Source organism: Lepidochelys kempii, chromosome 9, assembly GCF_965140265.1.
Source record: "Lepidochelys kempii isolate rLepKem1 chromosome 9, rLepKem1.hap2, whole genome shotgun sequence".
Classification (NCBI taxonomy): Eukaryota; Metazoa; Chordata; order Testudines; family Cheloniidae; genus Lepidochelys; species Lepidochelys kempii.
Genome location: NC_133264.1, coordinates 79,951,704 through 79,964,242, shown reverse-complemented (window position 1 = coordinate 79,964,242; position 12,539 = coordinate 79,951,704). Strand labels below are relative to the sequence as shown.

The window sequence follows — 12,539 nt, the reverse complement described above, 5'->3', positions numbered from 1 at the left end:
ATCGGGGCTCAGTTAAGATAACTGCCCCTCTTTTGGGAGTTAGGGGGCAACTGCCTTCCATGTCAAGTTACGCTAGGACTAAGCTCTGCTATGCAGTATCTATTTTTTTAACCCCCCCCAACACAAACAGTTGCTGCCTGATTTGAAATGTTTTCAATGGGCAAAACTGATTGGGAGAGCCACCCCTGCTTTAGGTACTCAAATACAAAATGACTTGCAAATATCTTTTTGTGAACGATAGCAGAGTTTGACTTGCCAGGTTCCCAGGGTTCTTGGGGTGGCTTAACTGTTCATGAGTACTCAGCTGGGTGATCCGATAATATATGCATGTGTTAAATCCTACAAATTCAGTGAATTTCAATAAAGCTAATCTATTCAAAAAATCATACCAGAAGTGTCATTCTAGCATTCCTTTCTTTCAGGGAATGTCCGAATGTCACAGAAATGATAGCATGTGATATCACACATCCGAAATAGCATAGTTGAACTGAATAGCTTACAAGTAAAACCACAGGTTGGAATTAGTTTCCTAAACTATTCAGCAAATACTTGGGAATAATGGGTACATCTGTAGAAACTGTAATTCCTTTCATGTGTGAATAAAAAGAGCTAAACTTGCAACTGAAATTTGTTAGCCATTATTGCACTGAATTCCCCCTCCATTTGAGCCCTCTGCTCTGCAAAATGCAGATTGGTAAAATGTATTGTTATCTTGCTTGACTTTGATTTCTGTCATGCGACTGTCTAAAAGTGGGATCAGTCCCAGTCCACAGATCCACTAAATTCCCAACATACGATGTGAATGTGGTGTACTTGTTTTCAGACTAAGGGGAAAAGGCTCTCTGGTCAAAGCAGCAATGACTGACTCAGCATATAGAGTTGAGTCATATGGTGGTTGTTTGCCAAGCTGAATTTGTGCCTGCTTCATTCACCAATAAGAGGTGAATAACACAGGCCCATCTTAATTATCCGTGACTTACCTCAGGTCATTCCTGATCCAGGGCTTGAAGCAAGTGATATGCTGAGTATCAGCTGGATCAACTCTGTCCCTATTTAGCAACTGTGCTTATTATTGCTCTTCCTTACAAGCATGTGTGTTAGATGAATTTGTGACTTGTAAAATTCTTTTTGCTCCATATGCAAAGAGTCATGTGAAATTTACGGAAATCAGTTCTTTAAAATACTGAAGCAAAACTTCACACCAATTTTCAGTGGAATGTCTGGTTAGGGTGTGTGGAATACTGACACACATAACCCACAATATTTAGATGCTAAAAAAAATTTCTTGTATTGTGGACTTAAAATGCAGTAGTCTCCCACAAACACTCAGGGAGGCCATTTGTGAATACCCTGGACTGATTACAACATGTAAAAATCTCTTCTCCCAGTACCTTTGCACTTTCTATTGCAGCAACTCTGAACCTCAAAGCAGGGGGGAACCCTTCAGCTAACTAACGGCACACTTGATTAGTACAGGAGTTGGACATATTCTTTCATCCCTGCACCTAGGCATGAGTCAGCCTAATAAATTGTAAAGTAATCAATAAATAAGGCAAGTGACTCTGGGACAGCCCTTTCAGATAAAGGAGACTCCGTGTCTGCTCACATACCAATGGAGAAAAGGGAACACTAGGTACCAGTTGTATCAAATGTAGTAGGAAATACTATCATGCAGCCTTAATTTGGCCTGATTAAATTTTTATTTTCCTGTTTGCCATTCTTATAATGTAGCTACAGACCAAACCACCCTGTTTAGTTTACTGCTGGTTATTAAAAGAGGGCAGGGGGATTATTCTTCCCCTCTGAACAACTGAGAATAACTGATGTCCCTTTCTAATGCTCTGGCACTTATTAGTGAACCTATTCAGGAGTTTACATGGAGGAAGGGGATAAAGGGTGGGTATGGAAGGCATAGGTGGAATGTTAAACTTTTGAAGGTCTGTTGCAAATAGATAGTGGTACCAGGCACCTAGTATCACTTCTCTCCAGTTTGATGCTGCTGTAGGAGGAGGTGTTGATCCCTGATGAAGGTTTCTGAAGCTATATATTAAAAGGCAATCTTGCCAGTTGCAGCTGTTTTCCATATGGGAACAGGCGCTGCTCTGACTTAGGGGGCTTGGCCTGTGTAGGAGGCCTTGCCTTCGCAGCAGTGCTGTCCAGGGCAGCAGGAAATTCTGTTGTAGAAGCAATTTCGTAACTAACTGCTTTTTTTTTTTTTTAATTAAAGTGGTAAAACAATGGGAACTGCTCTCTGTAACAGTTGGAGGAGTTGCTGGGGTTCTGGCTGTTTTTCCTTTAGGGAGATGTTAGCAGTATTGTCTGTTTCATGACTAGCATCTTCTCCTTCCTCTTGATATCTGGTGTGGTGGGTTCTTAGGAGTCCTGTTAGGGAGGAACACTAAAAGTACCACTGCGATAATATGCAGCAAGAGCCATTTCTTTGGAAGCACTTTGCACAGTATTGAGCTGTAAATTTAAATTTATGTTGTAGAAACAGAAGTGGAGGGAGGATAAATAGTTGTGCAAACCTGTCTCTTCCTTTTGATTGGTAAATTGCTCGTTGGCTCAAAGGGCTAGCAGAAGATTTTTTCCCTAGTAGAGGTGGCCTCTAAAGGTCTAAACAAACTTGTTTTCATGGTCACACTCGTACACCAGTAAGTGCATTAAAAGTGCTAAGATGGATAGATTTATTGGGTTGCATTAAATAGAAATGTAGTGAAACCTACCCCGGCAATCCTCCTGAAGTGGAAGTCTAAAACTATAAGCCAATAAATCCCTTAACTGTGGTTTTTTAGCGGTTAAGGGTTTGTCTTAAACCCTCCAATACATTAACATAACTCCTTTTGGAAAGGAAGGACATGAAGTGTTTTTAGAATGTCCGCTTTCTTTCATAAGCACGCACAAGTATCTTTCTGGGCTCTTATCATTGGAGGGGATGGTTTTTCCCTGCTGTTATTAGTCACTTCATAAAAATTAAATATATAGTAACCCTACAATGAATGACAGACCTGGAATCTCATATGCCCAGTTACGCAATTGGGTTACTCTCCCTTATATTGGGGAGTAGCTGGTTCTTTGGAATGGAAAATATTAGCCTGTGAACAACCAGTTAAACATGAGCAGTGTTGTCAGCACCAGCTGTGCTGACTCTTAAACTAAACTGCTGTTGGTACTTGTGTATATGGGGAAATCACTTCACCTTTGCCATGTCACCATGCCACTGCCAGACAGTGCTCTAGTCTCTTGCACATGCCTGGTGGCAGGATGCATTGGTGAGCGCATATAGGTTTTTTGGAGGGGAAAACATTAGAACTACTTACAACTTTGTAGAAGACTCGTTTGCAACTTAGTTTGTCTGGTGAAGGACACACACAAAATGCTCATAGAAAAGAGTCTGACTCTGTTCAGTCCCCTGAGCGAGTCCAGAACTCGCATGTCTTTACCTTTCTTCTGCTAGCATTTGGAAGCAAAAACCTACTAGATTTAGGAAAATGGGAGTTCAGTTCCTTGCTTTGCCACATGCTCACTATAAAATCTAGGACAGGTCACGTCAACTCTACACCCACTTCTGCATCTGTGAAATGGGGAGAATACATACCCCATGGCTGTTAGTACATCAGACCTGAGGAAATTTCTCTAGAGAGAGAGAAGTGCAAGGTAGAAACAGCTTAAACCTCCCGCTCACAGCAGTTTTAAGAATCTTTAGCATAATTATTTATCTGTATTTCATAAACACTGGTGGTAAAAAAAATTTGTCCTTTTAACCCCTTCTACCCCCCCAAAAATTATAGTATCTCATAACTGACAAAGGAAACAGCATGCAGTGCTATGGTGGGATACAATTGTCTTGTCTAATGTTAAGCATAGTGATCAGTATTTATAGGGCACCCATACTGCTGTGGTATTCCCCATAATCGGCAGAGTATGAGGCTTTTTTGTTCATCTTAAAGGGTGGGTTTTTTTTAAGGTTAACTAGGAAATACTTTAGCTGATGGCTCTGCCAGGCACTGTCCCATCAGAGGTGATATATGCAGTATTTATACTAACATATCACTTCTGCTTTATCATTTAAGAGTAAACTGAGGAAAAGTTATTCTTTGTAATCTGTATCTTTTACTATCAGTTCATTTAACTGATGAGGATGGAACCGCTCCTACACATGACAGTGTCTCACTAAGGGACCATACTTTTAAAACATGAGCCATGTGCCCATCCTCCTTTATAAGTGTTGTTACAAGCCTGACCTTTTATCTGCTTACTGGGATAATAAAGAGAAACTCCACTTCCTATTTTAAACAGTAGAACTTTGCTAATCCTTTTATCACCTAGTAACGCATGGATACAAACTAGCTTTTCTGAAAAAATGTTTCACTGTAGTGAGGTACCATATTTATCTTTGCAAAACTTAGTACAGCATGCTGACTAGCATAGTATGAGATTATAAATAAATGAAACCAGTTGCACTATTGCTGCTAATTGGCTAATAGATCACAAGAAGCGCTCTCCTTCTGATCTCTTGCTAACTCACAAAATTCAGTTTTTCAGTAGATCCCTTCATTATTAGTGCAGACAAGTGAGGCCCCACTGTATTTAGGGGTGGCTTTACAGAGCACCTACTTATCTCACAATTTAAACTGGCCACTGGAATCTATATACAGCACACTGAATTAAGCAGAACTGCATAGGTTTCAAGATTTTATGCCTGCTTCTAACCTTTTTCGTTTAATTAACTCTGAGCAGAAAGAGTTGGTAGAACCTTTAGAGTGGGGAAAATGCAAATATTTCACTCAAATAGTTACCTATGTTCAGTACTACAGGATTCTTAAAGATTTTTATATACTGAACAGATTGGTAGTAGAATAGGCTTAAATGCACTGAAGTAAAAATAGGCCCCTTACTGCATGCCTAATTACTGTGACGTAGCAGTGTTGAGCATTGCATCTTAACTCTGTGGGCACAAATAGGTTTAAAAGATTATAGAATCCTGGATGTAGGACTGGTACTACCATCCATCAAGGCAGCTTCACTTAAGGCCTGATCTGGAAAGCAACTTCTTAAAATATTATTCTGTCCCAGGATATAAAGAACCAGCCACAGATGCTACAATTCTGTCTTCTCCTTATTAATTGGAACTGTGGGCTGAAGTGTCAAAGCCAACATTGTGTCTCTGATATCAGCCTAACTTGCTTGCCCAAGCAGGATGTCCTTGGCCAGCAGTCATCTATTTTTTTTTTTTTTTTAACCTGTAAAAAAGAGAGAGCAAAATGATTGCTCCTCCACCAGTGATCAGCACCAATAGTAGTAAAGCTGGGGGGAAGAGGACTCAAGTCATTGTAGAGGATAGTACTCAAAAGACCATTGTGGCTGAACTGTGTAACCTGGCTGACAGTTGGCTCTTTAAAAAAAACAAATATCCTTGTTCTCGTCCATATGTGCCACTAACAAGGGAGGAAAAACTGCAGATGACAGCATGCCTCCTGGCTACTTAATTCAGCTGGCAACACAAGAATGCCTAGCTAGACTGTGTTTTACTAGCCAATTAAAAACAATTGTTCTGTTCACAGTGGTGTTCAACTGATTGATACCATGCTAAAGGAGGTGACAAATAAGTAGAGCCAATGTAGATACCCAGAATCTCTAGAAGAGCCGCCTGTGAGGATATTTCAAGATATCCTAACAAAGCATTGAATGCTGTACAGGAACTACAAAAATGTAGGGTTAAAATTGTATTATAAACCCACCAAAGGAGGCGGAACAGGCCAATTTAAGGCTTGACTCAAATATTTTTCGTACTGCATGGTGATGGAACAGTTAATGCTACGGCAGAATAAAGTGCAAGATGCCAGCATGGTTATCCCAGGGAGTGGGGGAATTGGCCTGTTGAGGATATATTTCAGAAATGCACATATCTGGGCACAGTGAACTTCTCCTGTATGTAAAATGTAGGATTAGACTAGTTCCTGCATTAAATAGACAAAGCCTTTTCCTCCTATCTTTCCACAGATGTTCTTCAGTTTTGTGTGCTGCTATCTCATTAGCAGAGGAAATGGTATGTTAGTAGCGATGAAACCTGTCTAGGTAGACAGATTACTCTGAACCAGCTTAATTCATAGCTGTATTGGGTGGTTCCTCAAATATTTCTCTGCTGACTCTTGCTTTTTTGGCCTATAGTGTCATCATGGTTAACAACTCTAGTCTAAACTTGAGTTTGAATTTTTATTGGTAAAGCCAACCCACATGGTGTCTTTTCTTTCTTTGGGAGGGGGCTGGTAGAGCTGAAGGGAGAGTTGGGAAGGGTCTATCATCTTGAAGATGACAGCTGGTATCTGTAATTTAAAAAACAGTTTGACTCCTGGCAAGCCAGGGGTAACCATAGCACAGTTCTTTGTATTCTCATTGATACATTGAGTATCTTGTTTTGCATAATCCTGAAAATTTGGTTTGGGTGTCCGGGATGGGAGAATACTAGAACACAGTTTGTTCTAAAAGTACCCTCCCCACCCAGCTAAAAATACTTGAAGCACAATGTACATAGGTCTTAGAGGTTTTTTCCCTTCTATATAAACGGATAGATATGCAAACAGAAATGGGTTCTCAAACAACTTGTCTCCCCCTCCCCTTTTTTTTCTTTGCTACTGAAAGTCCTAACATTAGCTTCACTGACATTCTTGTAACGCATCCTGTCCATTTTCAAGCAGGAATTTTTTCCCCCACTCAAATCTACAAGGAGAAATCTCCTTTTAACAAAGGAAAATGCAGCTCTGCACTGAATTAGTTTCTTGATGGATGTTCCAGAGAGGTCTGAATGGAATCACAGCTCAGTCATACAGTAGTATTCAAAGAGAAACCCTTCCCACCTTAGGCTGTGGCTACACTAGAGCTTACAGCCATGCAGCTGCATAATATAACTGCTCTAAGCCAATGGGAGAGAGCTTCCCCCATTGGCTTAACTACTCTAGCCCTCTGAGCTGTAATAGCTGTGTTGGCGGGAGAAGCTCTCCCACTGACATAGCGATATGTACATGGTGCTTAGGTTGGCATAACTTATGCCGTTTTGGGGGTGGCTCTTTCACACCCTTGAGTGACTTAACTTTATCCTGCAGTAAGGGCTAGTGTAGACCTAGCCTTAAGTGCGTAGAGCAAGGGTAGGCAACCTCTGGCATGCATGCCAGCAGTTTCAAGTGCTTTCCCTTCTTAAATATGATGGAAGCTGTTGGCATGTCCTCTGTAGAGCACTAACTTTTATATGTGTTTACAAGCTATAATATGCCATTTTACACATGTACATTTTTAGATTGGATTAACTTTGTTAGAAGGGATGTAAACCTTCCTGTTTCATCGCTGAGATGAACCATTCACTGACTTGGGTGGGGCAAGAGGGAGGAGGTTAAGAAGAAACTCCCCATATGGGCTGTCTGCCCACTTAAGGGTTTCTTGCACCTTTATCCAAAGACTCCAGCACTGGCTGTTGTAGACTGGGGGTGGGACTAGATAAATGGACCACTGGTCTGATGTAGTATGACAGTTCCTATGTTCCCTGTAATACTATCACACAATTAGGAACACCCATTGTAACCACTTTTTTTCTTCATTTTCTAGATCAGTGTGCGAGTTACCACCATGGATGCTGAGCTGGAGTTTGCCATCCAGCCCAACACCACAGGGAAGCAGCTCTTTGATCAGGTAAGGTGACACAACTGCAGAAAACATGCCCTTAGTACTGACTTTGCTAGCTCCCCACCCCTTCATAACTATCCTCACCCCTTAGCACACACTCACCACTTACTTACTCTTTTGAGGCCTTTAAAAGAGAATCTAGCATCAAGAAACTGCATGTTTTCACCCCCACCTCATTATTTGTATATTTTAACTCTGAGAGTGCCAGGAGCTATATCTGCCCCCATAGTGCTTCCACTCTTGGGCAAACTGCATACCAAGAGGAGGGGAGAGGCTAAAATACACCATTTATTCTTAAAAATATTAACTGTCCTGAATCACCTCTCTCCCTACCATCATTAGTTAGCTTATTGTAGGTGTGTTGGTAGGAATAGCCCCTGGGAGGCATTTGAAAGAGTGAGAGTTGTGCCTTTTCAAAATAAAAACTCCTCTTTGTACAAGTTTCAGCAAATGAGTTTAGTGAAATGATGTGCACTATACTGTGCGCCAGACTTTGACAAGGAGGTTCTTACTACTGTAAGTCACTTCCTAGATTCAGCGGTCTTTATCTTGGTGGACTCGCTTTCCTCTGCATTCTATGCTTATTGGCAGGGTGGATTTACCCCTCCTTCCTCCCCTCTCAGCTCAGGCTAAACAGAAGCAGGGAGACATACGCAGCCCAAACGTGAAGCTGTGAAGCCATGGACATTATCAATCACAGCTGTTGAGAAACTGACAGACTCCATTACACATCTCAGCTGTAATCCCAGAGGCCTTATCCAGGCTACTGCCCAGCTGCTCAGAGCATCTGTTCAGCCTGTGGAGAGTGATGCAATCATGTCTTGTAGACAGTGGGGACTTTGTCGATCTGCCGTTGGGGGAGGTGGCATGCAGTAGAGGTGGAGGGAGGAAGAGATCCCAGGCACTGGCTGCTTGCAGAAGATTCTGTGAACAAGAAGTCTTATTTTCATTTTCTTCTTTTGCCTGGTGATTCCTTCATGTGTGTTAACATGGGTGTGGTTCACAAGAAACCCTAGACATTCTGGGGCCAGCCTTTGCACCGCATCTGGGCTAGTGGGGAGAAAAAAATAAATTATGGCTACTTTCCCCATAAAGCTGACTACCTCATTTGGGACCAGAAAGCTTAATTTTGGACCGCAAGGTGACTTAAAGTTGTTTGTTCTTTTCACACACTAGACTGTCTGAATGTTCAGATAGTAAATGTTCTCTCTTCTGATACTGCTTCACTGCAAAGCTGCGATATAGAGGAATAGGTTGACAGATTAGTATGCTGTTTTTTGTGATGGAGCAGTGCCTCAAGATATTCAGTGAGTAAACCAAAGTCTTGACTTACGGAGGGCTTGCATGGACTGTTAGCATGTTACTGAACAGCAGTAGCTCCAACACTTTTAGCCTTGTGACCCACCTTTTAAATATAACGGTTTCATGGTCCATAGAAATGACATTGTTGAAACCCAAGCAGCATGAGTGTACACAAATAAGGATAGGGACACTGCACTGTTAACTTTATTCCATCATTCAGCAGTAGCCTTTGAGATGCCAGATGCAGAATGAATTAACAGCTTGATGTTCTCAAAGTGTTTTCCCTTGAAACTGTCATATTGTGTGTTTTTTGGGAGGGGGCATGGGGGGGTTCAAGGGTCAGGCTTTAATACTCCTAACCACACAGAGTAAGGTGCTACTCAGCAAGCACACCACTAACTTCAGTGGATGTTCTTGCAGCTGTAACCCCTAACCAATGAGAATAGGGGGTTCCAAATCTTCTCCATGTGGGTCTGCAATTTTGATGGCTTTGCGCTCCCAGGGCGGCAGAACTTTTCCACAAAGCACGCACTGATGCTGAATTTAGTCTTTACCGTGAATAAGTCTGTATTTGAAAAGCATATATCTTTCTAATTTTTAATCATTGATAACATTCTTTTGTCCTTTATAGCCCAGAGGGAAAGTGGTATCGATTGGCTTTTGAGAATTTTGGCCAATGTAGCTTGTTTTTGGGCACTGGCTTTTTTAATGTTACCTGGGTCCACAAATATTTTGACACCTGGAATGGTCTGGCACACATTCATTCAAAGGTACTGAGCGTCCACAGCTGACATGTTAATGCTATGCCATGCTAGGTGCTCCTGAAAATTGGGCCATTTTTGGTAGGTGCCTAAAACCATGAGTTAAATCTAGATGGCCAACATTTTCAAAAGTGACTACTACTTTTGAGCAGAATTCAGTTTTTGTCAAGACTGAAGCATTTTTCTGCTTGCCTCTGTTACTTCCCTTTTTTGTTTCTGATTTTCTCTCCATTCCCTGAACTATTAAAGGGCCTACTTCCCTCCCTCCCTCCCTCCCCCAAAGTCTAAAAGACTGATGCATAGTTGAGTCAAGATACCAGCTCTTCAAGGATTAGAAGGCTGAATCTTAAAACTGTGTAGAAGCTGCACTAGTGGGTTAAACTTTTAAAATCTTAATGGAAGAATTTCAAAGAAAGAGTGGTAATTTGACCCACAAGGAGAGGGAAATACACTGGCATATGACTAAGGGTTTCCACAATACATCAGAGCCAGGATACAGAACAGTTCCTCTGCTACTTTTCCTCCTGTTCTCATTTTTCAATTATCTGCATTATCATTATAGCTGTCAGATATAGATATACTAGATTTGTTAAAGGAGAGAAATTGCACTAGATGGTGGTGTGTGTCCATCCACTTTGTGGCTTGACAAGGGCAAAGAAGATTCTTGAAGGCTTCCCAGTAGGCCATATCTGGTTAATACATATGTGGACAGTTGAGTGATCTTGCCATCTAGAAGCTTGTCTGATTTGTCTCCTGCTGCTCACTCCCTAGGGAGTATGTGAAAGTGGTGTATGTAGTCCTTGACGGCTGTGCATGTCCGCCTCACTCTGGTGACTGTGTGGCAGTTCTAGGAATATGGTCCTAGGGATGAGGAACAGTGAGGGGGCTAGAAAGAGTGCCGTTTAGCCAAAGGACTCCAGAACAATAGTGATTTCAAATGGAAACTCTTGGGTTGGGAAGATGAAGGTTCTACCAAGGAAAAGTGAGCGATCTAGAAACACTCTGAAGAGTGAGATGGGAAGTAGGCATTGCATTTATGGGTATCAAGGTTTCCCTCCAGCAGCTCAGTCTACTGCAGACAGAACCTCAGGAGGGGTGAGGAACTTTAGAATCTACTGCTATGTCAGTGCATTGATAAAGAATCTAATCTGTCCTCTAATGCTGCCCTGGCATTCAAAAACTCTCTCTGGACAATTGCAGAAGGGGGAAGTTTGATTGCAAAGGAAATATCCCATTCAGCTTCAGTAACAATAGGAAACGTACTGCTCCTGTTCTGAAATAAGACTGATTATTCCGTATTTATTTTTGTTTCTTGACCAAATGTTCTAGCCTGGAAAGACTGCCCTGGTTGAAAATGATTTACTTTGTCAGAGATTTGCACACAGTCCGGGGAGGCTAGAGGGAGGAAAAGATTCTGTTCTAGCACCCCTATGCCCAGTTTCATCTGCATGGGGAACCAAATGATAAATGTCAGAACCTCAGTGTGGCTGCTTTACTGGTCACTTGCCCTAATGTTGGGTCAGGGTTTTGTTGAATGTACAGTATAACACTTCGGGAATGAAGGTTGTTTGTAACTCTGAAATGTTCATAACTGAACAAAATGTTACATTGGTTCTTTCAAAAGTTTACAACTGAACATTGACTTAATACAGCTTTGAAACTTTAGAAGAATAATATTTCCCTTAATATTTTTTAGTAGTTTAACACAGGACTGTACTATATTTGCTGCTGCCTGATTGTTCAGGTTCCAAATGAGGTGTGTGGTTGACTGGTCAGTTCGTAACTCTGAGGGTCTACCATATTTAAGCTGGCTCAGAGAACCACTTTTTATGAAAAGTACCATCAGGCATTATAACCCAAACATGGCAAATGAGTTCAGGGCTATATTGGAATATTATAACTGTTGCTCAGAATATAACAGTGTGAAATAGTGAGTTGATAAGTATAACCAGAAAGGCCAAAGAGCTTGGATGCAGCTGCTGATGTAGATAATTTTAACGATGTGCATGGAACAAGTTTCATGATGGATGTTCAATTGGGGAATTTTTGTAAACTACATACTGGAGTTCTATCAAATGATCTAACCTGGCAGGGGATGGTGAAGGGAGAGGCATGAAATGGGTGGAGGGCTGTCCTCTCGTGGTATTTTGCTCAGTTATTAATACTACTTGTGCCCTCATTCAATGGACTGCAGCCAAATTATCCCTGCATGTCTGATTTTGGTTAGCTCTGGTTGGAATCCTTCTTGTGCTTCCACACTTCCACATCAAGTTCAAATACCTCTGCCTACTATAGTTCTGCACTGCTGGGCTCTGCTGTCATCCTCTTTCACCACCACTTGTGCAGTACTTTGCCAATCACCTTGCCTCTCTGATCCCTTTGTCTTTGTACCTGATGTGTTTCTCCCCCCCAACCCAAAAAAAAAAAAGCCTTTACATCTGCTCTCTATCCTCTGCGCCTGATCTAATGCACTTGCATAAAGAATGAGGTGGTTTTTCCTAAAAGTTCACTTCTTGTAGCTAACCATTCTCTCCTGTTCTTGTCTAGCGGTTCTAGGTTTTTTTGTTGTAGACCTGTGCCAAGCCACAACTGCGTATTTAAGTAACTTAAAGTCATTTCTCCACCCTGTCTGCATGCTGCCTAATTTGTACTGTAGATGATAGGGGACATATCTTGTATCTTATGTGTAAAGTGACACACATGGTGCAGTGCAGAACTGCATTTCTTGCCACAGTTACTACTAATGGACATTTTGGACTGCACATTCAGCTGCAACTCTTGCTTTGCCATTACGTGGGC

General features: G+C 41.6%; 1 protein-coding gene across 1 annotated transcript in view; it reads left to right on the top strand.

Moving 5' to 3' along the window:
• Positions 1 to 12,539, top strand: part of MSN (moesin) — a 72,185-nt gene that overhangs the window by 35,316 nt on the left and 24,330 nt on the right. The window contains exon 2 of the mRNA XM_073361010.1: positions 7,600 to 7,683. Within this exon, the coding sequence (XP_073217111.1) occupies positions 7,600 to 7,683 (84 nt within the window). The remainder of the gene's footprint in view (positions 1 to 7,599; positions 7,684 to 12,539) is intronic.